Here is a 24319-nt window from a genome sequence, read left to right on the forward strand (position 1 = left end):
ACCTATCATTTATCATCAGAGCCAGCATAATGTGCGACCATATTGATGTCGCTTACACACGTGATATAGAGTACATATATATGTAAGCATAACAACAAAAAAAGGTGAAAAAGAGCAAGGTTTTGTTTTTTTTTAAGATTTGGAACGTTCCCGACGATGCCGTGTGGCGCAAGAGCTAATGCGCAATGCAACCACTATCAATCCTGGTCTTATTATCTTGTACATGACCTGCTCCGGTACAAGATATGCGACTCTCAAATGTGTTAAAATTAACAAACTTTCATATGTATACTTTGCCCGGTTCCGCTAAACGCTCAGGCATAATGTGTATTGCATTGCCTTAGTTTAATCTTGCGAGCATCATCAACATCAACCTGGCGGTCGTCGCTTCCTGTTGATCTAATTTACCTTATTACCTTTTACAAGTATATAGTCATTCGCATATTATTCGTATTCATATGTTTTCATTTTACTAACCGGAACTGATGAGTAGTACTGAGCAGGAAAGAAGGTCTACAATGTTCAGGCGCAAGGTGTGGAGAGTGTAATCGTAAGATGAAACATTCAGTTTTGCAGGAAAGATAGGCAAAACACGCAATACGAATGTTTTGCTAGTGTTGATTTGTTGAAACAAGCAGGTGAATGGGAAACTCAAAATGAGCAGACAGCGCCATGTGCAACTCGTTGTTTGTATCATTTTACACTCGACTCAACGTTCAGCTTCCAAGCAGTCGTTCTTATCTGTAATTCGCAACGCACTAAACGTGCAAAGCGGAAGCAGAAGATCTAGGCCCCAAACCAGTAGACCATTAGCAGTATCTCCGATTACTCACGATTATAAGTAGAGCTTCTCTTGTGTTGCGGAATTAGATCCCTCTAAGCGGGCGCCATCGTCCATTGGCTCCCATCCGTGGTTAGTAGTGCTAGAGCGGCGTTAGAAACCCATTGTGGTGGGTAGATGTATGTAGCGGCTTAGGAATAAATAACATTCGAAGTAAACATAATCCGTGTGTGTGTGCGGATGTATGTGTAACGTGATGTGTGTAGTAAGCGAACAAATGAGTAAATGAAAAATGGCACTCTAAGCGACGTACGTTTGTTGAACGGAAGTAGCAATAGAAAATGTGCAAGAGTTCAGCTTGCAGCAAAATCGTCTATCGTCCTTCAAAAGGAGGTGTCCACAGGCAAAAAAAACCCATACAAGAACTCACGCTCATCTCATGGCGGAGGCGTAAAACACTAACTGTAATTCAGCAAAACAAACAACCATCAGCGAGAACACATAATTTACAATAAAGTGAAACACTAGCAGTGAAACATGATTATAAACGATTGCGCGTTTCGGAAGCCGAAAGAGGATACATGTAAGTAACCGAAAATAAAACTCTCAATGTGTTGTAGTAGTATTTGGGGTGCGATTCGCATTGTTCTAGCATTTTGTTCCGATTTATATAACATAACACCCTAGTGGAAAGGAAAACAAACTTTTTAACATAATTTCGCACCTCACACTAACTTCCCGATCGACTTTATTTTATACCCGTCCCCCGTACCAGTCGCACCAGCTGATGCTCCTCCTGCCGCTCCACATACTCCAAAAACCGACCGATACGTTCCTTTCGCTTGCCGCACAATTCTACACCACCGTCGTGTGTGTATTGGTCTAACGCTTTTCGCACGTCCAACATTTGCCAGCGTACCCGTTGATAGTAGAACACCGCACCAAGCAGATGCCAGATGGTAAACTCGGGCCATAGCGTTTCGGTAAAGTACATCACGGAGGTAGCCGACTGCCAGAGGAGGAAATCACTTAACCGTACTTCACCGGACGTGCGCACCAGCAGATCCGGCTCGGCCGAATACTTTGTGTACAGGCAGCGGGTTAGCAGCTCTTCGGTGACGTCGTCCGGTTCGAGTTGCCCATCGCCAACGGCCTGCGCGACGGTACGGATGGAATGTGTTATCTCGTCCCGAGACGTGTATGCGAACGCCACATTCAGGATGGCCTTACGGTTGTGGCGTGTGAGCAGTACCGCTTCCGCGATGCTACGCCGTATGTCCGGTTCTAGCAGATCCCAGTTACCGATGATCCGAATGCAGATGCCCCGCTCATGCAGCTTGTCCCGTTCCGCCAGCAGCCGTTGGAATTTTTCCCGCGCAAGATTCATCAGCGTGTCCACCTCTTCCTGTGTGCGCTTGAAGTTTTCGATGCTGAATGCGTACACCGTCACCTCGCTGATGCCTACCTCCAGGCACCACTGCAGCGTTTCGGACAGTTTCTCGAACCCGGCCGAATGACCCTCCGCTTTGGCAATGTTTGTTTTCCGCGCGTACCGTCGGTTACCGTCCATGATGAACGCGACGTGCGTCGGTATCGGACCGGCCTGTAGCACCCGGATTATCCACCGATGGTACCAGTGCAGATTGCTTTCCCGGACCCAGGTCGGGGCAGGTGGTTCCGGTACTACCGTGGGGGGCGCACGGATCGGGGTAACTCCAGCGGCCGAAGGAGCCATCGCCTACAAGACGGAGAAGAAATGCGTGACGTGGGAATGATGGAAGATGGTACGGCCAATTGACGCACCTGTAATTACGAACTAAAATTGCACTATTTCATTGAAGCCTGATGAAAATTTCGAGTCGGCTACGGGAAAGACCTTTTTGTGAGTTGTTTCTTGCCGATTTGGAACCTCACATGACAGCAGATTGTTTTGAAAATTCCCGGTGGGAAATCTACCACACATGGAAAGGTGGGAGATAACTGGTACGTAGGCAATGTTCTCTTTGAGTTCCATGTACCCTCAGGCGCTTTTGTTATCATTTTCATACATGTTCAAATTTATAATCCAAGAAGAAGTTCGATTTCTGTAAAATAAACGGTTTATTGAAATTTGATAAAGTAAAGGCGTATTGACGGCACAGAGACAATACCAACATTGAGCGAACTGGAAATATTTGTATGTAAAAATATGCTACATTAACATTAAGAAGTAAAAGATAAACTTTTTGTCTAATTTATGGTACATTTTTGTTTGTATTGTGTTGTGTTGTTTCTTTTTTAACGGGCTATCGAAAAAGAATAATTTAAAATGTCATCTATGCAAATTTGACACTTGCAAAAGCGCGACTGTTGTAAGGTTCCCGATGAAAGCTCTTGCAAAACAAGAAGAGGAAGATTTTGACAGCAAATTCCTTCATTCCGTCATCGTATTCTGATCCCGTTTGGTTTTTTCGTTTGTTTCTGTTCGCTGTTGTCGCACGAAAACAGGACCACCAAGTTGGTAAAATCTTTCAAATATACCTTCCGGTGAGTGTATTGATAACGCCCTGTGCAAATGCATCGTTTCCTTCCGGGTGCTTTTGCGGTGCTAAAAGAAAAACGGATTCCAGAGGCAAACACCTCACCCAGCGGAGTTCCCTACGGGTGATTAGCATTCTTCCGACGTTCCCCGTCTGCACAAATCGGCCCCTCGGATAACCAAGTAGTGGATGTCGGGGAACACGAGTATATGTCTTTTCGTACGGTGAAACCCAATGATACGCCCACATGTTTTCAGTGAAGTAGTCAGTGTTGGATAGCTGGAAGCGAACGGTGATAGCAAATGGCGACCGAAAGTGTACAAGCAGGCAGAGTATTTTTCTATCATGCATCAGTGGCCCTCCGCGGGGCAAGAATGCTGCTCGGGCACGTAGCAAATCGTTGGAAATTCGTGTGTTTTGAAGGGTAACGCTTGGGAAAAGGGTCTCATTTGCGAGTGAAATTGTGGGGCATCCTATCGGGGAGTGCACTTTCCGGCATTCCCGGATGTCATCGGTAGTGGTGCCGTTCACCGTTGTACAAGATGTGCTAAATATCTTCCAGCTAGCAAAAACCCGTGCAATCATACACACCTCTTGCATGTGTGTGTGCGTACCCGTGTTTGTAGGTAGGCACCGGCCGATATTACATGTCGGGAAGAACCAACAAAAAAGTTCAACGGTCGACGGCTGCGGACGAATTCGCTCGATGCTTTATTGATTCGGCGCTCGACCCCATTATCCGGGCAGGTTGGTGGGTTGTGTAGTGACGGGTGGTACGCGTTCGAACAAGCGAGCTGCACAATAATCGTAATGGGGCGGAACTGGCTCGCACCCCATCCCTTCCAAACTGCAGCAAAAAAGTGCAAGGTTGTATAGCGAAGGAACGCGACAGTAGCGCGCGGCAGGTTGTGTAATATGACTGTTTGTTTGTGTGTGTATATGGTTTAAAAATATGAATACCCAATTTGATGGAAAATCAGTAATCATGAGAGCATGTGTGTTTATAGTGGATCGTGTATGTGTGAAAATGGGTGTAAAACATGATACTAGAAACAAGACAAGTATAAGAAAAGGAGCAAAAAGCAACCAGTAATCTAAAATTTTGAAGAAAAGTGATCAAAGCGACTACCTTGGAGTGTTGTGTGATCGGGTTCGACACAGTTCCATCAAACCTTTTTTCAGCAATCGTTAATCGTTCGAAAGGCCTATCATAGTAGGCTTGTGTTAGCAGTAATTACTGACATCCTTCGCAGTCGAGCTTTGAACCCAAAACAAGTCTATTTAATATTTGTAATCTATGTTACATCAAAAGTATGCAATTTGGTTAAATTCATTAAGTCAGCACTTGTGAAACCCAAACCAATTTCATCACAAATAATGGAGCAAAATGTTTTCCTTTAGCTAATGTACTCCTTCTGATGGTTTTTTATACGCATTGGCTGTTGCATTTTTGCCATTCGGGTACCATTTCCGATTCCAATTGTTTTGTCGTCTCACCAACCGCCAAACGTCAAATGTGTGTAGGTTTGTTTATGTTTTGTTGTGCCATCAGTTCGAGAATAAACGCTTTCTTGTAATTTTTCAGCCCCAATATACACCTAATAGGTTGGAAAATGTCGTGCCGAAGCCATAGTGGTGTTTTTGCCATGCTTCGCGGAACCAAAAGCATAGCAAATGATCCAAGTAAGCACGTAGAGGAGGGATGAACTCGAATGGAAAAGTGTTGTACCAATACAGCGTGCAAGCGGAAAACAACGAATAATGGAGCGTTATTTTTGTGCTATTGCTTTTTATTAGCTTTGTGTAAAAGCTGACAACGCTTGAATACGCTTGTCACACCAGAATTCCACCGAACAGTTATGGATGATTTTAAGGGTGCAGCATTTTCAGATCGTGGCTGCACTTGGCTTGATGCAACAGTCCCACCAGCTCGTGGAAGTGATAGTCCAGATATTTGGCGACCGGTTCCTGGAAGCACAGCTCCTGCTTGTACGCAGCGGTGCACCGATCTGGGCACGGCAGTGAGTTCTGCTGCAGACAGACAAGATGCCGGTTGGCAAAGTTCTCGCAACATTCGCCCAGCCCAAACTGGACGCAGTGCCGATCGAGATCCGCTCCCGCCTCGTCACAGTACACGCCGAGCTTGATGGCTACGCAGCGCAGGAAGCACTTCGTTTCCGGATCCTCCGGGAAGATGCCAGACATGTAGGAGGGGAACCGCTGCAGCGGTATGCGCAGCGTGTTGAAACAGTCGAGCACGATTTCGAGCACCTCGAGGAAGGAAGCGGGTCGGAAGCTGGAGCTGGTATGTTTCACCACCTCCACCGGGACGGATACCGGTTCGTGATGCACTAGCGGCACGACCGGATGATGTTGCTGTACCACCGGATACACCTTGTGACCGCACTTGGGCGCATGGGGAAGTACCGGCACGTGGAAAGCACTAACACTGGCCACCAAAACACTGGCTACCACGACTATGCAAACACTCGATTTAATCATTTTAAACTATTCTGCAACGAAAACTGGCAGCGGTACACCGAAATATCCTGGAATGGAGTTGCTCAAGCTACTGGTACCGAACGGTGCTGCACCAGGGTAGTTTTATACTTCGAACCTCTCTGCCGTGTGCAATGGTCTCACTGTGGACACTAAATTCCCGCCGACTGGTGATACGGCACGCATCATTAGTGAGGCCTGGTCCAAGCTCTTGTTGGTGCTCTTACTACCTGATGGTATTTTCCTATCAAACCACTACCGGGTTTCGGTCGGTGGAGGTGATGTGTTTGGACAATTTTGGCCTTCCTTTGGGGAGCGCATTTTTTGCTTTTATTTTTACGGTGCCGTAGTCTAGTTTTTTAAGGTACCCCCTCAAGACACGTGGATAACAGAGTCGACAGACTGTAGCACACACACGTCCCAACATGGTGGTGCGCCGTGAACCGCCTCACAGCGATAGGAAATTCCTCTTTTTAGCGCTTTGAATCTTAACGGGGGTAGAGTTTTTGCGCCTTTTTTTTCAATATGATACGGATTTTATTTGTATTTCTTTAGCTTAATTTCCTTTGTTATATATTTTTGCGAACGGTTGATTAAGCGCGGTTTTTTTTTGTTTGTTACACAAATTCGGATTGCTGTTTACTTTGAGTCAACGGCGGAATGCTTACAATGTGTAATGGAACTGCTTTGGCCAAGACCACAAGGGTTCAGCATGGCATCTCTGACGGCAATCTATGGATGAATCTTTGGGAGCTAGAATAAAACCAATATTTTTATCCTAAAATTCTGAATATTCCTTTCATCTTACGTAGGATTTTTCGATTACCTTGTAAAATGATCAATTTTCCAAGAAAATCAAACTTTCGAATATAAAAAAAACATAATTATTATCTCATAAACATCCGCTCAATTTACCTTAAACTACAGAATATCAAGTATTATTTATCGGAACACAGCTAATTATTAATGCCATCAAATTGCTCAACTTTCAGTCATTAATAGTAGTCGCATCTGGAAAAAAAGAAAGCAATTTTGAACGCGTTCGGATGGAAAATGTCCCTCCTCAAACTGCGAGGATTATGGGAAGCAATATGAAATGAGTGCCGGAAATTAATCTGAACATTCCCGCCAACCGTGGCCAAACAGATTCTGTGTGTGAGTGTGTATCTGTGGTAGATGAGTGATTGTGCCCAGTGTATGTAGCGTATGGTCACGAGACGTACCGGAAAAATAAAATCCTGCAGCGCTACTTCTCCAGACCACATCCTCCCCACGCTCCTTCGCTTTCTCCCCACGGGGTTACCACTTTGTGTGGCACTTCCTGTCTGTGGATGCGGCGACTGGCCCAGTGCCAACGAGTTCGTCCGGGCCTGTAGGGTGGCAGACAGGTGTAATGAGGCCAAGTTCTGGCACACGTCAATCGGAACCGGCCGCGGTGATACAGAAAAGATGCGCCCCATCATGTTACGGTAGTAGTGGCAGACGTGGCGGTAATAGCAGCGGAACCGGTGCAAGTGTTTAGCACAAACGAACCCCCGGAAAAAAGTGGAATAGTGGAGCTGAGTGGGAGAGTGAGACACAGATAAAAGAGAATCCGACGACAGTGGCAGCAGAGGAAAGTTGCAGTACGAACACGATCAAGGATAATTCGTTTTTTTTTTTTGAGGACAAATATTAGAACTCCAACCATCAAGATGACCGTCGATTTCAACGACTATTTTTGGGTAAGTGCAATAGAGTAGGAAGATGTATTTTTAGTATGTTACTAAATAGGAATGTAGGCGTTTGTCGACATTTGGATCTGAGAGAGGAGGATGCAACAATTAGAGTTCACTTCATTCACGTCTATTTCATTGCCTGCAAAGTACGTTGAATTGACGTATCTTAATATTTAATTAAGATCGTAATTTAAGGAAAGTCCCTTGGTTCCCCTGGGAGATGTTTGACAAACTGTCTCTCGGCGGTCAATTGGCTTCGCAATTATCTCAATCCTTTTTAACTTCTCGGTTTTCTTTTGCTTCTGCTTCTAAATGCTCATTTCGTGGGGCCAAGAATGTCTGGAATTGCATGTGTTTTATCGCCATCTTCCAGCCAAAGGAAACATGTTTAACAAAAAAAGATTTCCTTTATCGACGCTGATAACGTTAGTGCTACTTTCCTAACAAACAACCACAGCCCTTGGTTGGTATTGAGCTGCACCACGGGAATGGTTTATCTGACCGTCGAACTTGAACTCCCTCGACATTCGCCGACGTCGTTGTTTGCTGTACAGCAGATTCTCACGCATTTCCTGCTGCAGTGAAGTTGTTATCGCGCAGCACTTAGCTTTTTTCTTCAAGCGTATTTTGAACCATGTTTGAGAGGGTTTTGATAAGCACCAGCACTCTGGCGGGTTTGTGCGGTTTAAACAGATACCGTGAGTGAATCATTTAAGAAAAACTGCTGTCCACGTATTTTAAATATTTTAAATTCATCGTATGCGACCGGGAATGGTAATTTGTGTATTAAAATCTGTCATAGTGTGTAAATACGATTCCAACAATACCATGCATAACGATGACGCAACATACGATCATGATGCGGGAGAGACGGTCGACGCCCATACTCACATTACGTTCCGGTGTTTGGCGTTGACTTGTGAATGTGTTGTGCTTTTGTTGTTGTTTTTATTGTTTGTTTTTTTCTTTTCTTTTTGCGCGCACACCCATAAGACAATCAGATACACGACACTGAGCCCCTTCTCCCCTACAGCCATCGTAAGAAGCTCAGCTGATGCTGAATGGAATTATCTTGCGCGCCGCTTGTTTCGAATGATGTGTGTTTGCGAGCTTACTCGGTACGGTGTAGTTCCGTTGGGGGAGGAAGATAAAATTGCTTAAATTCCCGCCGTCGTCTCCCTCGCCATGGGGCCATTGGCGTTTTAAGCCACGATTTCACGTCAGCTGTCATGCTGGAGTGGTGAAGGTCAATTAGGGATGCAAACACAGTAACATTTATAATGGGTTAACATTGTTTAAAAATTCCAACCGCTTAACGCATGGTAGAGTATAATGCAATAAGGGATTCGCAACAAGCGGTAAACACTTATTGTAGCGATCAGTGTTTGGAAGTTTTGTGTTTTTGCGTTACAAATTGTGCTGTTCGCGCGATTCAATGCGAGTGAATTTTTGGGAAAATGTATTTCAATGTAATGCAAAGCCGCGCACCCTGACGGTTTTGATGAGGTTTGGTTGAATGAATGATTTTGAGCGTATTATTAAACCATTCCTCATACGTTTCATTCATAAGTTCAGAGGATCCTCACAGGGGCTTCGTCTTTAGTCACTCTACCTCAAATCCAATCAACTTAGGATAAGTTTAACTATTTTTTTTTTTATTTTTAAATGATCCATTTTGCCGAACAAATTTTTCGCGAACTTTTTAAACACCAAGAAACACTACATAACAGACAAAAATTAGCCTGCGAAGTGTTCCTGGCATTAAAGGCACTTTCAAATTATCATGAGACTAAAGGCATGCCGGGGTTTAACATGACAGAACCGAATCCCAATTCCCATTCGGACCGATCTCCCATACGCACGACGGACTATCCAGCTTGCCGGTAAATATAGTCTAAGAACGCCAGAAATGGGTGTAGGCCTTTAGACCTCTTGAGGTTGTAGTGCCGATGATGAAGAAAAAGTAAACAAAGAATGTCAAAGGATTTCTAGTTCCAACGAGGGAGAATTGAGTATTATTATTAACTATTTTATTTCAATTTATTGCTCTTTCACTATGGCGTAAATTGATGATATTAAAATTATTTAAATAGAGTATAAAAGGGCAAACAATATCCCTCACCCGTAGTCATATGGTCGTTCAATTGGCAAAGTATTAAGGACTCTAACAATAGTTAAGTCAATATTGTGCTGTACAACCACACGGCACAGCCTGCGTTCAATTCTTAAACGATAGGAGGAGGAGTGTCCTTTGCACAACTGAGAGAAAGAGAAAATATAAAACAGCAAATGGGAACAGCAATGGCAAGAAAGAGTTTGTGAACCTTCCGTCATAAAATCAGCTGACGTTGTGTGCTGTACACGTACACACACCCGTTACGATGTTCCGGATCGTTGGTGTTTGTTGTGGAGAACAGCAAAACGGTTTTCTGCTGAGTCTGATGAAAAACAGAGCAATTGATCTTTGTACTGTCGAAGACAAGGCAGACAGAGCACCACGACCACAACACACCATCCTCCCGGTTACCGTACGTTCTATGGCGGACTCTTACGGGAAAAGGGATTTTCCTTCTTTGTTTTGTGCGCTTTGTACAAACGAGTGGAGAATTTTCCGATGCGTCATTGGCGCTTTTCCATTTCCGGCATTAGAGCTTATATTTTTAAATTAAAAGCGAGCAATTATATTCTATGTTAACTAGATAAGTTACAAAGAGAAGATTAAATCTAATTCACCTATTAGATCGAATAGTGCTGTGGGTCGCTTTAGTACTATGACCGTTAAATTCCTTTCTATTGATTTATGGCCCGAATTAGCCACTCTCTATTACTACCTAAAATCAATATGTGTCCAAATACCTTCATCGGTTAGGTCCGTTTAGATAATTTGCTACTTCATTCATTTCCTCTCTCTGTCTCACACACACACGATAAATTAATTCAAAACATTGTTCCACTCACCGTTGGGCAGAGAAAGGACAAGTGAAACTAATTTCAACACCACTTCGAACCATTACGCCCATTAAGGGGGTTTGGGATGTGTGGCCCTTTGGGATAGCATGCCCCCGGACACAGCACCCCATCTATGGGGAGTTCACTGAAGAGGAAGGTGTCGATAGCGGGGTAAATGGTAGATGATGTCGCCACCAACGTCGCCCTCCGTCGTCATGCTGGGTGCGCATCATAAATGTATCCATTTGTATTTTGACGTGACGCGCAAATCGGTTGTAAATGAGAGTTGTTCAGCGTTAGCACTATCGCGAATGATGGATCTACAAGTGTTGCAGCACAAACTAATCCGGAGTGGAGTAAAGGGAGTTGGGGGAATAAATGTAGCTAGACGTTTGGACACATTTGGAGGGTATTCATAAAAGTAACATTCTTCATTTTGGTTCTAATCAAAAGTAACTTTACGTGTATTTGTTGTAATTAATTTCATTGCTTCTTAAACGACGGGACCCACCAACCCACTTCCTGCTGCTGTGTGTTGAAAACACAAACATCAATCGTTAACGAACGGTAATCATTAATTTTGGCTCTCCGTTCGTTGGCCATCGCTTTCTGCACTTTCGTTCATTAACTGGATCCGATGACGTTCGGTTTATTACATCCGAAGCAGAGCTAAAAATACCCGGGCGCGCGTCGGTCTTTTCAGGATGGCAGGTCCAGCAACATGGTCCTTCGCCCTACGGGGGACACTGCATGGAGCGAGTTTAGGAACAAAAACAGCACGTGCGTAGGAGTCGATATAATCGTCTACTTGTCGACATTTTCTCCAGAGATGTTTGCGCCTGTGGTGGACTGTTTTTTTTTTGTTTTCCTCACCACCCATGCGGAAGCCATAAAAATGGCCATTTGCGCGATGGAGTCGCTGGGATGGGGTACTAAACGAAACAGATGAGAACGCTAGAAACACTGTGGCTGTGGCACTTTCGATAAGGTAACTTTAGGTGTTTGTGAACAGGGACACTAGGTACAGGCCACTCAGTTGCCCTGGCCAGTTCGTGGGAAAACACCGTTACCGTTACCATCGATGCTTTTCTCATAATAAATCATGCTCGTGTTTGCAAAAGTTCATGGTGGAACCGGTTCCAGCGAAATGCACCATCATTGCAGTATCACACCTGACCGGATTCAGTTGGTGGGTGCGATCCGGCACAGGCGGGAGGTTACCAATGTCAGTGACTTTCAGGCCACTGTGTACCACCACCATAGTGGTTGTATGTGTCTTGTTTTGCCTGTCCATAACATGCAGAATGAGCGCCACTTTCGGGTGTCTCAGGGGAAAACACGGGAAGGGGTAGTCTTTCAATTGCCGTGGTCAACGCTGGAACCGAAGATCAAAATAATTTGATTTAACTCAATTGAAGCTTATACTCGAGGTGGGTGTGTACATAAGAATACAAGGCAATAAGTGCATCTAACATCTTGGACAGGTTGTTTTTTCATCACTATTTTCTTTGAAGGTTTTGTTGATCTTCGTGTAACATTAAACCTGCTCTTTGTGGTTTTGTTTTCCCCCAACTTGTTTCCCATTGGGTTGGTGGTGCGCGTATTTTTAAAATATCATGTTCAGTTATTGTTTAAGTACGTTTAAGTTTAAGCTCGGCTGGCGTTGGCGGCTTTTTGGCAAAAGATAAATTGTTTTACCCTTTTCCCGGTTTCAACTCATCCCCGCATTCAGTGATGGAAAAACTATTTCTGGACAGCGTCAATTTGAGCGTGTATATACTGAGGATAGTAAGAAGGAGTAGAACCTTTTCCAACACTTGAGAAGATCTTTTTTTTTACGAGTTCGTTTCTCCTTTTCTTTGTTGATAAAACAAGAACCACATTCCACGCAGTGGGGAGGTTTGGTTTCGAATAGGTTTACTTTTTTATCCCCGGACGGACGTACGATGAAGTGGAATTCCTTTATAATAACAACACATGTGGCATAAATGTTTGTCTAAATTTGGCACACATTTAGAATCCAAGTTTTGGATGTTTCAGAAGTATTATAGCTTGATTTTGATCAAAATTGAAAATCCTATACAAAAGTCGTAATTTTTTTTATAACATTTCTTAAATTTGATGTTAGAAGAAATTGATCCGGATTTGATCCGGATGGGATTTTGGACCGGCCGGTCCTGTCGTGTGAAAATCGGCGACGCTACCAATACACCACCGGGATCGCCAAAAACATTATAAGCTATTGATAAGAAAAGCTTTGTGTAGAACTAATTTCATGTTAAAAACAGTATCCAATAAGTGGTAACAGTTTTACAATTATCTCAATATATTTTAGTTCATGCCTAAAAAGATTCCAGAAAAGTAGTAATTTTTATAATTTTAACTCGAAAATCCTGTATGATCAGAGTAGGTTGTTGTTATGGGGTGATTGCATACGGGGGGCATTGCGTTCTTGTTAATATTTTATTCTAGAAAAGATATTGTAATTAAGTCTGATGATGCTGTCGTGATATTTCTTGTAACTATAATAAGGTCTTTAAATTTTCTTCAATTTAGCAATATGTGTAATACGATAAAATTGAATGAGATTTAACCTTTACACCTCATTTTTTATCCTCTGCTAAATCTTCCTGCAGGGCGATAAAAACAATGGTTACGAGGTGCTGTACCAAAACATGAAGTATGGCTTGTCGGCTACGAAAGAGCTGGCGGAATACTTCCGCGAACGCTCGAATCTCGAAGAGTACAACTCGAAGCTGCTGACGAAGCTTGCCAACAAGGCGGGCTCGAGCGGTGGTGGCACATTTTCACCGCTCTGGATCATCCTCAAGTCCACGACCGAGCGGCTGTCGGAGCTGCACGCACAGAAGGTGCAGAAGCTGACGGAGCTGGTCAAGAACGTCACCAAGTACGCGGAGGATCTGCACAAGAAGCACAAATCGGTGAAGGAGGAAGAATCGGGCACGCAGGATGCGGTACAGGTGGGTAATCATATGGCGAACAAAAAATCATGGCGAAGAAATTAAAACTACCTCATACCCGGATTTGCACAGGCGATGAAAGAATCGACAACGGCCGTGGCGAAAGCAAAGGACATCCACAATGCACGGCTGCAGGAGGTGGAAAAGGCACGGAAGGACAATTCGACCAAGGAGATCGAAAAGTCGGAGGCAAAGCTACGCAAGCATCAGGATGACTACAAGGCGCTGGTGGAGAAACACAACATAATCAAGCAGGAGTTTGAAAAGAAAATGACAATAACGTGTAGGGTGAGTAATATGGAAAACATAACATGCGTTTATGCGTCATGCAGTACACCCTTCCGGCGGAGACAGCAGCAGTCTGAACTGTAATCGAATTGCTTGCTTGCATTTTTTGTTGTAGCGTTTTCAAGAAATGGAAGAAGCGCATCTGAAGCAGATGAAAGAGTTCCTCTCGTCGTACATGGACATTGTGCAGAACAATTTCGATCTGGTTGGACAGGTATATGGACACACACTGGCGCTCACTGGTCGTGCTGGGGTGTTAGAAACAACGTGTAACATTACGCCTTACTCTGCTCCTCCGCAGGTCCATTCTGATCTGAAGCGTCAATTTTTAGAGTTAACCGTGGACAAACTTCTGGAACAGTTCGTGCTCAACAAATACACCGGTTTGGAGAAGCCAGGTAAGTACGGCACGAACGATTCGTTGCATTATTTCCCCATCGGTGCGAAACAGGCACAGCAGTAGTGTGTCGTGGACACTCGCATTTTACACATTTACACGAGAGTGCTAGACAGAAGTGTGTAGCCGTATATTGTCAGACAGTCCTTAGTACTAAAAGCAAACGCATTAAATTAGGATTTGATTACCCGTTTCTTTGTTATGTTTGTTTTGGAACTAGTTTATTCAAATTGTATTTCTCTTATGTTATCCTGCCGCTCACATATTTTTATGTGTCGTATTTTGAGCATGATTCATGTGTTTTTTTTCTTGAAGATTTTTTCGCTGCATGTTTTTACTTTGTTTTTCAAGAGTTAAATTAAAGATTTGATGTTTTTGTTTATGATTTGAAGTTTTGTTTTAGGTTTTTATATGTGTTCGAACGTATTGTGTGAGTGATTTTGTAGAATTGTGACACTGAAATGGTACGTAACTGCAAAGAGCCTTACTGTTTTCGTGAATTTGGCTTTCATTTAATTTGCCTGGTAAAAGCTAATATTACACTCGAGAGATAGCTAGTTTTGTTGCGAAGTTATATTACAACCGATGCGCTGCGTACGATAAGGAGTGTTCACGTAGCGTCACAAGCTGGTCAATTCATTTTTTAAATTTTGGACCACATTCATGTACTGTAAGAAATAGTGTTTGCATGCCAATTAATTTTGATTTGTTCCTCGCGGCGTCATGGTCGTATCGTGTGCTATCGTTCGTGCTGTGTATTCGTATTCGGTTTTATACGCAATGTAAAATGTCAAGATTAGTAGTGTTTTGAAAAGCGTTTACCGTCATCTTTTTCCGAGTTTTCCTTACTTCCACGCAATAGTGCGTCTTCTGATGTACGATCCTTGCCGTGTTTCTCGTGTGTGTGTGTCCAATACAGTGTTGTCGTATGTTTTTGTCTTGTTCATGCGATTTATCTCTTTCACTTTCTTACCTTTTTCTCCCGTTTTGCGCGGTATGGTTGGGGGCGTTTTGCCGTTCATCATATGCATTACACACCATTAAAAATGTTCTTCTTTCCCTAGAGCTAATTGAGCTTGATTTTGAAAGTGGCACCGCAAATGCTTCCGGTGCGGGTAGTGGCAATAATAGCCACCAGCTGCTAGTAAACACGTCAGCCTCGGTCCCGGGTGGTAGTACGTCGCCCGCAGCATCCTCTCTGGCGGGCGGTTTGCTTGAATCACCGACCCTGTCAGCTACCAGCTCCTCACAACCGATCAACATTGGTCCGACGCCGACCAGCAAGAAGGAAAGCAGCCATCTTCGATCGTGGTTTAGTTCGAGCTCGACCGCAGCCGTCCCAACTAACTCGCCGGTCAATCTGTCCACATCACCCACAGCCACCTCGGTAGGCGGTGGTGGGCTGCGGTACGATGGACACGGCGCATCGGACCTTTCCACTCAGCATCACCCAATGTCCTTGCGCGCCATGTCGCCGGTGCCATCGGTGCTGAACGAAAGTAGTAGCGTTTCCGGATCCGCACAAAGTACGAGCAAACACTCAAGTAAACCATTCTATGGCGATCTGTTTTCCTTCAAGCATCATAGTACCAATCCCTCCACTAATCACAATCAGCCATACCACCACCCGTCCAACCTAGCCACTAACGGCCACAACAATGGTGGCAGCGGCAAACAACAATCGCCGCTAATGAAACAGCAGGAACAGCAACAGCAAGACTCTTTACAGCATCCACAGCAAGATCAGCAAACTGCGTCGCCGCAGCAACCGCAACAACAACAACAAAAATCTTCCCGCCGCACTACTTCCCTTCTCAATCTCTTCATGTCTAACTCCCAGGGTAATTTTATCTTCTTGATTTTCACATTTCGCCACTTGCGAACACTTTCTATCTATCTATCTACACCGAAACCAAGAAAACACACACTTAATACACACACTCTTTTCTTACTACGACCCTTATTTTTCTACTTAGTATATTCTTTTTTGCCTTTTCTGTTTTTACTTCTGGTATGGAACTTTATTTTGAATCTATTTCATTTGATTTGGCATAGTATAGTTTTTCTTTCCCGGTGATTATTCTATTAGATTAGTTTTCCTGTATTTTCACACTTTCTCTCATATCGTTCCTCTATTTGTACCGTAGAGTTAGTTATTATTTGTCTCGTTTCACATGCGTATTACACGTGCCGAATTTGTGTTGTCTATTTGATGCTATTAATATCTTCCCTTTGCCTTTCTACACTTGTTGGGTTCGATTTAATTGTTTTAATATACTGCTTTCGGCTTTGGTATTCTTCTCTCACTTACACTTTCTTATCCTTGCACCTTTTCTTTGGTTTCAGCTACTTTAGGCAGTTTAATTTAGGACTTTTTTTAAAGTAATTTCGGATCATGCCTTAACAACAGGAAGAAACTCATTTGTTGGATAAAGATTTCTTGATTCATCTAAATCAGAAAAAGCACCTTAAAGCGGGGTTGCTATTGCATTTAGAAAATATTCACCATAGTTTTACCGTCAATGCCAAACAGTGAGTTAAGCTAACGTTTAAGCGGAACAGCACTTTCTTTCCTACGGCGTAACGCCTGTTTGCTGAAGTGTCTAAACGTGCTATTAGCAAAGTGCTATTAGCCGGGAGGAAATGACGCCTGCTTACCGTAATTGCTATATATCTACCCGAACACCTCTGTACCGGTTGAAGTAGCCTTCCACCCATTTCTACTAGCTCGCGTAATTCCAAAGGTGGGAGGTTCGTAGTTCGTAAAAGATGTCATTTGCACTATTTTTGTACCACCATCTGGATGATGCCTTGGTGGCGCAGGATATGAGGAGCATCGGGAGTATTGTTTGCAACATTACCGATTCCTTTTCTTGTACTGTGGCTAAGGCACATGCCCTGCGGTGTTTAGCGAAGTGTTGGTCGGCGAAGAGTAGTTAGCCGGAGGTTTTCTAACACCGAGGTCATTATTATTTACCGGTTGTGTTAATTATCCTTTCTGAGTGTATAAAACTTTCTATATGTATGAGTTTGAGTAAAAAAAATGGAAAAACTGAATTACAAAAATACTTAAGTAATCGCTATTTTTTATTAATAAGGACACCTTGAGATGTGTTTTGCATACTTTTTGGCTTATGAAATATCTTAAAACAGATGATGTTGTTCCACAGTTTTCAGCAGAATAGGTAGTACATGGTTCACTATTATTTCTTTAGAATGTTTAAATGAAATTTTCGGCACATACCGTAGTTAAACGATAAGTTCGTTCTTTGGTGTTCTGTTTTCGTTATAATTTTGACAAATCTAAGATTCACAACCCTCTTTCAGACTCAACCATTTTCTCTCTTTCTCTCCTATGGTATGGTATTGTTATTGGCTTTATTGATTTTACTCTGGTCAACCTTTAAACTCTTGACCGATGAAAAAAATACAAATAGTATCCAAACCAAATTATCTTATGACTTTTTTTTTTGTCTCTTCCCATTTCAATCCCATGCGGGCGCGCCCCCAAACCCATGTCTGTACAACACCTCACTCCTACCTACACACGCCAAACGTGTACCATTCATCCATTTCACATGCGTACATATTATTGCTTCGCCTGGTGGGCGGTCGGTGTATGGTGGTTCCTTATTGTCATAAAATGAGGAAAACAGGAAGCCGCGATAGTCGTGAGAGTCGGGAGTCGACCGCGAGCACCGGAGGCAGTGTTGGTGGGCGTCGGCATATCATCGGAAGCGGCCATGCGACATCGGAAGCCGGTCGAAATTCTGTCTCCTCGACCGGTGCAGCTACAGTTTCGGCCCCGACCAGCCCGAACGATCCGGACACTGGTAGTAGCGGTGGGGCTGGAACCGTCGATCAGCAGTCGCAGCAGCAACCGGCAGGCGGCGGCAATTCCTTTATCGGACGGAATCCCTTGTTGCGGGGCTCGAAATGTAAATCAAACAACTTCATCTCGTACATGCGTGGTGTTGTGTTTACCCCACTTTCTCTTACTCTCTGTCTCTTCCTCTCCCCTGTTTCGGTTTTTTTGGTGTTTATGTTGGATGATCTATTCTATTTCTTTTTGTTACTTTGGTTTCCGCCCCAGCAACGGTGGATCGTTTGTTGATCTTTCCCATGCTGATTAGATTGATTATACATTTAGGATATTATTTTCTTGCACTTGGGTTTGGATTTTGGTTACATGCTCTGCTCCTGAATAGTGCAAACGATTGTGTCCATTGTTTTAGTTCTAATATTTCTTGGTTCTTGGTTCCCATTAGCTCGTTCAGCTGTTCACCTGCGATACTTCTCGAAACCAATAGTGAAGTAGTGTTTGAATATTGCATAGGATTAGGCTGAAGTTCGTTGTTCTCCCAACTGCGCCCGAGTGATTTTAAGGAATTGCGGCTTATGTTATGTTATTTGTAGCTTGTTTTTTGTAGCATACCACATTTCACGTATATATTTCGTAATACTATTATAAATTACCCTGAGTAATATTTATTTACAGCCTAATTTAAATGTAGAGTAGTTTTGCGTGAAATTGCTTGCTTTCTTAATGTCGCTTTCTTGTCTAACCCCAGTTTTCAGCTAAGTGCTACTTTAAACTGCTTTACACATATCGCTCAACCGATAATTATCCGTTCCATTCCGTTTATGTTTTCTAACCACCTTTTGCCTATGACCTTTTTCTAACCTTATACTCAGCAGTGGGCGGGAAGAAGTTGTTTTTGTTATCATCATACGACGATGGGGTTAGGGTTAGGACGAAGCAAAAGCAAGGACTCAATATCGTACTAATTTTCTTTGAACCGTGCACCAAATCGGGCACGCAACTTCTACGGCAAAGAAAAGATTGCTTTGGTCACGTTTACGCCAGTCAGAGGTTCTTACAACACACGCATTATTTCCATTTATGAAAGTGGTTAATCACGACGCGGGTCCCAGTTATTTTTAAACCGCATGTTCCTAGAGTGGTTCTTGAATGTGTTACTGAAAGGTTACAGATTAAGGGTTAAAATACGAGTCGTTATCAGCAAGCGTGATAGGAACTTATGTTATGCGGTAAGTTAAATTTGATAGTTTGTAATTACACTAGCCTTAACGCACGACTGCGTTGAACGGTATGTCTTTTTGTGCGTGTGTGTATGTATGGGTTGCTTAACGGCATGGTGTCGTTTTCACAGACCAACGTATGGCCCTGGACAGGATGACCGGCAGGAAGAACCACAATGGACAAGTACTGTACTGCCCTCTCAAGAACGAAACATGATCCGTTAAATACCGGACCTGGCAGCAAATTAGGATACTATCTGCTCGTAGTGATGTTTGTGATGTGGCTTTTAATTAATCACTAGCGTATTATAGATGCGAATGGTAGTGTTATGCTAAGTTTGTCAGCTCTTCAGTGCAGCTCTTTAGCGTTCGATTGTTCATTAGTGCGTGCTTTTATTTAATGCTGATTTGTTGGCTGTTTCATTATTTTTTTTTTTTCCTAGTGGCAAGAATTGTTGTTTCTGTTGTTTTCCATTGTTACAATTTAACAAAATTTTATTTCCATTTCATTCCATACATAAAGTGCCTGTTCCTACCATTTCCTTACCCTTGCTCCTTTATCCCTTTATCATTTCTTGCGGTCGTATGATCACTCACACACAACCACACTCATCAAATAGTCACATTCTGTTGTTGACTGACATGACCAATTGTGTTTCTTCGCACAATTTTGTTCTTCAAGGTTTATTGTTGTGTGTATCTTGTTTTTGATGTCAGTGAGAACTTTCACAAATGTTTTCAACAAATGGTAGAAGGATACAGTTGGTTTTCAATTGCAATAACCTTTTCCTATGATAGTCACTAAATTAAAGTTTCCATTTTGGCTTTTGGCATATTTTCTCTTTCACGCATCACATTTTTGTGTTAGATTCTATTTTGGCATTTTGTTCTTCTCTAAATTTAAATGTACCTTCTAACCTACTACAGTTGACTTTCCTTCACAAAATATTGTCACTCTTTTAGGTAACCTTCCGTATTTTCGGTTTTTTCGTACGTGAAAACATTATTCATAGAGCTAAATGAAATAACTGTGCTGTCTCTCTTTTCTTTGTCCTCCTGCCGCCCTACAATTGTTTCTTTTTGTACCCTTGCGTCGCGTTTCCGATTTGTTTGTCGCACGCACCCCCCCGTCTCCGAAGCAGTCTCCGGGTTTCTGCGCAGCCGACGCGAGAAGGCCAAATCGAAGAAAGCCAAAAAGAAGAAAGATTCCACGGAAAATTCCAGTGCCAAAGAGGAAAATATTTTGGACGGGTACGTTTGTATGCAATGCTGCGTTTTGCTACTATATTATAATATCATCATCTTCATCCATTTCTGTTTGCAGTGATAGCAAGGGCGAATCAGCAAATGCGGACAGTGCTACCAATCTGCAAACTACATCCGCGATCAGTGCATCGAACGTCGCACCGACGGCAACACCCGAAGTCGATGAGGACGGTTACAGTATACAGCCGCGCGAAACTACGTGGGATAGTGCGACGATCACGGAAAAGAGCAGTAAGGATCGCTTATTCCTGAATTAATCGTCCAAAAGGCGCGTTCGAATGAAGCTAATTTGCTATCCGTTCCATGCTTGCTTTTAGATAACTTCTACTCAAGCTCCGATAGTGACAGCGAAGATGAACGAGAAGAGAAAAAAATACACGTTGAAATTAAACCGCTTAACAATGGTGCCGCACCCATTTCGGCGAGTGTGGATGAGCTGCGAGCAACGGTGGAAAATCTGTCATTGTCACCTATCGGTATTTTAACATCGGTACGTATCGGCAAAGGTGTAACAATTCAACGGGCTTGACATGTGTAGTAGTTCAGTGTCGGACAAGTAGTGTTGTTTTTAGTGATTTAATCACTGCTTTCATCTTGATCTTGTGGTAGTGCTGTTTGCTAATTTCAATTCTTCATACTCTTCGCTGTATAGTGTTAGTTCATTTATATATTTATTCATTCATTTACTCGGTTTTATTCATATTGCACATGATATTAATTGTTTGACTTAAGCACGCAATAAGCAAAATAGATTTAGATCCAAGAGTTCAGTTTTATCATGTCTATTTTTTATGATGTTTTCACACTTTATGTTATTTTCAACAATTTATTTAATACGGTATTCTACCGAGTCTATGTGTGCTTTTTACCTTTATTTCCATACGTTAATTTTGATTTAATTTTTTGCAAAAGCGATATAAAACAGTGAACACGAAAGTTCACAATTATTTGACGATACTGTTCAATACTTCGTGTTTCACAGTGTGTAACACATTGCTGTAAGTTTGTTGTGCTATACTATATGATGTATCTTGTTGGTTTAATTTAATTATATAAGCGATATATCTTACGCTTCCTTCACACGTGAATATATGATTTTTGTCAGATTTCTAACCCAATTCTTTGAATGCCTTTTTTCCTTTCATCCATTTGTACACATAACACTCATCTACGCACTACTACTACTTTCGCCCACTGTCTGTCCACTGTGTTGTGCTGTCGAATTGATCGTGGGTCGATTTGATGTTCATCCATGCCTAATCCATCATTCAAAACCATCATCATCACTAACAAAATGCTTGTGACTGTGGAACAACGAAACCAAACCCGGACGATTGGAAACGCCATCTCATTCACGCACTCTCATTAACCTGTACTAATCTGTTCCGGGGCTTTCACCTTGGTGGTGGCCGGTACTTAAAAAAAATCTAACCCTCACCCGCTCCATCACATAATTGAAAACAAATCAGGCAAGGCGCGGTTCGAGCTTCGACCCGCAACACCAGGACCGACTGTTGCGCATGAAACGGTCCAAATCCGTTTCACAGCAGCTCGGCGATAATGGCAACGGGTGCAAACCGAGTCATGATCTGTTGTCATTAAACCATTCTATTTTCCAACAGCAACAGCAACAGCAGCACCATCAACAGCATCAGCATCATCAGCTACAGCAGCAGCAACAACAACAATCCTCACAGGCACATGCGTTGCACCATCAGACGTCGGTCGGGAACGCGTCGCTTTTGAACAACAGTAACGCCACGCACCTCACTAGTCCCAACGCATCGAATGCGTCTACGCCGACCACAGTGCATCCGTATGCGCCACTCCAAAGCCCAACCCTATCGATGTCAACGAGTTCGAAGTGAGTAAAGTGTTTGCGTGTGGAGAACGATCAACAGTACGCTTTCTAAACGTGTCAATCGACTTGCAGCAATCGATATGCCGATCTTGGGGACATCTTCTCGGAGGTGGGCGATATAAGCATCTCGGCACCTGCGTCCGCGAACCTAACGAAGCTTACACAACGACAAATCCCAACACCGACTTCCGCCGGTGGTAGCAGTATCGCTATACCGAGACCTCCATCCAGACGATCGGAAGCGGCTGGTAAGGCACTGATTAAATGTCAGAATGATATATCGGGATTTACATATTACCTATTCATCTGGTTCATTTCTTAGTTGCACGGGATCGAGTAAGTCCTGCATCACAGATCGCACGTGCCGACAGTGTCGGGAGCTTGGAGTTTCGAAGCCCGAGCGTTGGTATTGGATCCTCTCGCGGTCCATCCCCGTTGACAATCGGCATGTCCGACACGATTCCATTGGCTGTTGCATTCCACGAAATTATTCATGCGTACTTCAAGTAAGATAAGCGTTCTGTTTCAGTATAGTCATGCGCTAGACGAAAAACTAATTTATGTTTGTTTATAATATCTTTAGAGGGGCTGACGAGTCCCGATGTCAGGTGAAAATGTCGGGCGACATGATGATATCATTCCCGGCTGGTATTGTTAATGTGCTGACGAACAATCCCAACCCGGCCAAGCTGGGCTTCCGCATCAAGAATCTCCAACATCTCGACAACGTACTGCCCAACAAGCAGCTCGTCACGATCGATCGCCTACAGTCGACCAGCTTCAGCACGACGCTTGAGTTTAACATGCCAGTATTAACGGCGACCCTGCGGCGTCAATCCGAACAGAACCCGAACGCACCGCACATTAACGTCGACATCCTGAAGTATCAGATCAAGGCAAAACCGGGTGCCGCGTCCTGCCCGTTCCAGCTCGTGTCCTACTGGAAGTGTGAACAACGGCACACGGACATTAAGATCGATTACAAGTATAACTGCCACGCGATGGCTCAACCGTCTCCGTTGCTGAACGTTTCCATCTCGGTGCCGGTCGACGGTGGCGTAAAGAATGTACAATCGAAACCACATTCCGCATGGTTAGTAGAGGAAGGAAATTCTGCGTGTGTGTCGATTGCAGCACTCAATAGAAGAGCGTTCTCTTACCATTTTAGGCAAGGAGAATCGAACCGATTGGTGTGGAACTTTACGGATATATCGCAACACTCCGAGAGTGGTGGTGTTGATACGCTCCGGGCACGACTCGAGGTTGGTACGGGACCGTCGACACCGGCCATCATTTCAACTCAGTTCAACTGCGAAGGAACGACACTGTCTGGAATTGAGTTCGAGCTAGCCGGTTCTGGCTATCGACTGTCGCTTGTAAAGCGCCGCTTTGTATCTGGTACGTTAAGGTACGATTGTGGCGCAAGCACCGAAGTGTACTCACACGATTGTGTTTTTGTCCTACTTGCAGGAAAATACATCTGCGAAGGGGACGGAATACGAACGGTAAAAACACCTACACCACCAAACGTGTCGGGCGTTATGTCACCGATCCCGTTCGGAAGCGGCAAGTCTGCAAACACTTCATCCGGTGGCACAACCGGATAGTATCGGTTTTTCTTCTATTAGAAATGCCAGTACCGTGTAAACACTTTGGTCGCCGAGGAAGAAGCGCGTGAACTGATGAGTAGAAGTTACCACAAGTTAGTAGTACTGGCGTGTACATCCGGGCATACACCGTCCACGTCTTCGTGACCATCGAACATCAACATGCGAGAAAATGTAGTACGGGAAAACGTTAGCCACTCTTAGATTCTGTTTGTACACCCGGTACGAGTTTCGAATGTCCAATTGCTTTCGGAGGTAATTAGGTGAGTTTTATTTCCAAACCAGACCAGACAAGTGAAACGAATCGTCGAGGACTGTACCGTGTAGCAAAGGCTTGTTCAGGTGGAGTAAGGTGAGAATGTTGATAAGTACCAGGCTAGGAGATTTCAAGATCGTTGTTAGTCCCGTTT

The 24319-nt window shown here is 43.5% G+C and overlaps 2 protein-coding genes and 1 pseudogene across 2 annotated transcripts; 1 reads left to right on the forward strand and 2 right to left on the reverse strand.

Annotated features, from left to right (window-relative positions):
* Positions 1-1529: 1529 nt before the first annotated feature.
* On the reverse strand, positions 1530-2516 carry LOC128706722 (dehydrodolichyl diphosphate synthase complex subunit DHDDS). The gene has a single exon (XM_053801665.1). The coding sequence runs from the start codon at positions 2514-2516 to the stop codon at positions 1530-1532; it is 987 nt and encodes a 328-aa protein (XP_053657640.1).
* A 2653-nt stretch (positions 2517-5169) lies between these two features.
* LOC128717969 (uncharacterized) lies at positions 5170-7259 on the reverse strand (annotated as a pseudogene).
* A 234-nt stretch (positions 7260-7493) lies between these two features.
* On the forward strand, positions 7494-23909 carry LOC128709805 (F-BAR domain only protein 2). Its single transcript, XM_053804823.1, has 15 exons — positions 7494-7523; positions 13103-13447; positions 13520-13735; positions 13851-13949; positions 14037-14133; positions 15197-15676; positions 20318-20426; positions 20500-20672; positions 20759-20931; positions 22064-22305; positions 22375-22550; positions 22625-22808; positions 22886-23395; positions 23471-23700; positions 23773-23909. Exons 1-15 carry the CDS (start codon positions 7494-7496, stop codon positions 23907-23909), a joined length of 3201 nt encoding a protein of 1066 aa, XP_053660798.1.
* The last annotated feature ends 410 nt before the right edge of the window (positions 23910-24319 follow it).

This window comes from Anopheles marshallii, chromosome 2 (genome assembly GCF_943734725.1).
Source record: "Anopheles marshallii chromosome 2, idAnoMarsDA_429_01, whole genome shotgun sequence".
Lineage (NCBI taxonomy): Eukaryota > Metazoa > Arthropoda > Insecta > Diptera > Culicidae > Anopheles > Anopheles marshallii.

Coding starts and splice junctions, on each gene's coding strand:
- LOC128706722 (XM_053801665.1), bottom strand. CDS start 2,516: ATGGCTCCTTCGGCCGCTGGAGTTACCCCGATCCGTGCGCCCCCCACG.
- LOC128709805 (XM_053804823.1), top strand. CDS start 7,494: ATGACCGTCGATTTCAACGACTATTTTTGG. Junction 14,134..15,196: donor CACCGGTTTGGAGAAGCCAG/GTAAGTACGGCA, acceptor TTCTTTCCCTAG/AGCTAATTGAGCTTGATTTT. Junction 23,396..23,470: donor TCGAAACCACATTCCGCATG/GTTAGTAGAGGA, acceptor TTACCATTTTAG/GCAAGGAGAATCGAACCGAT.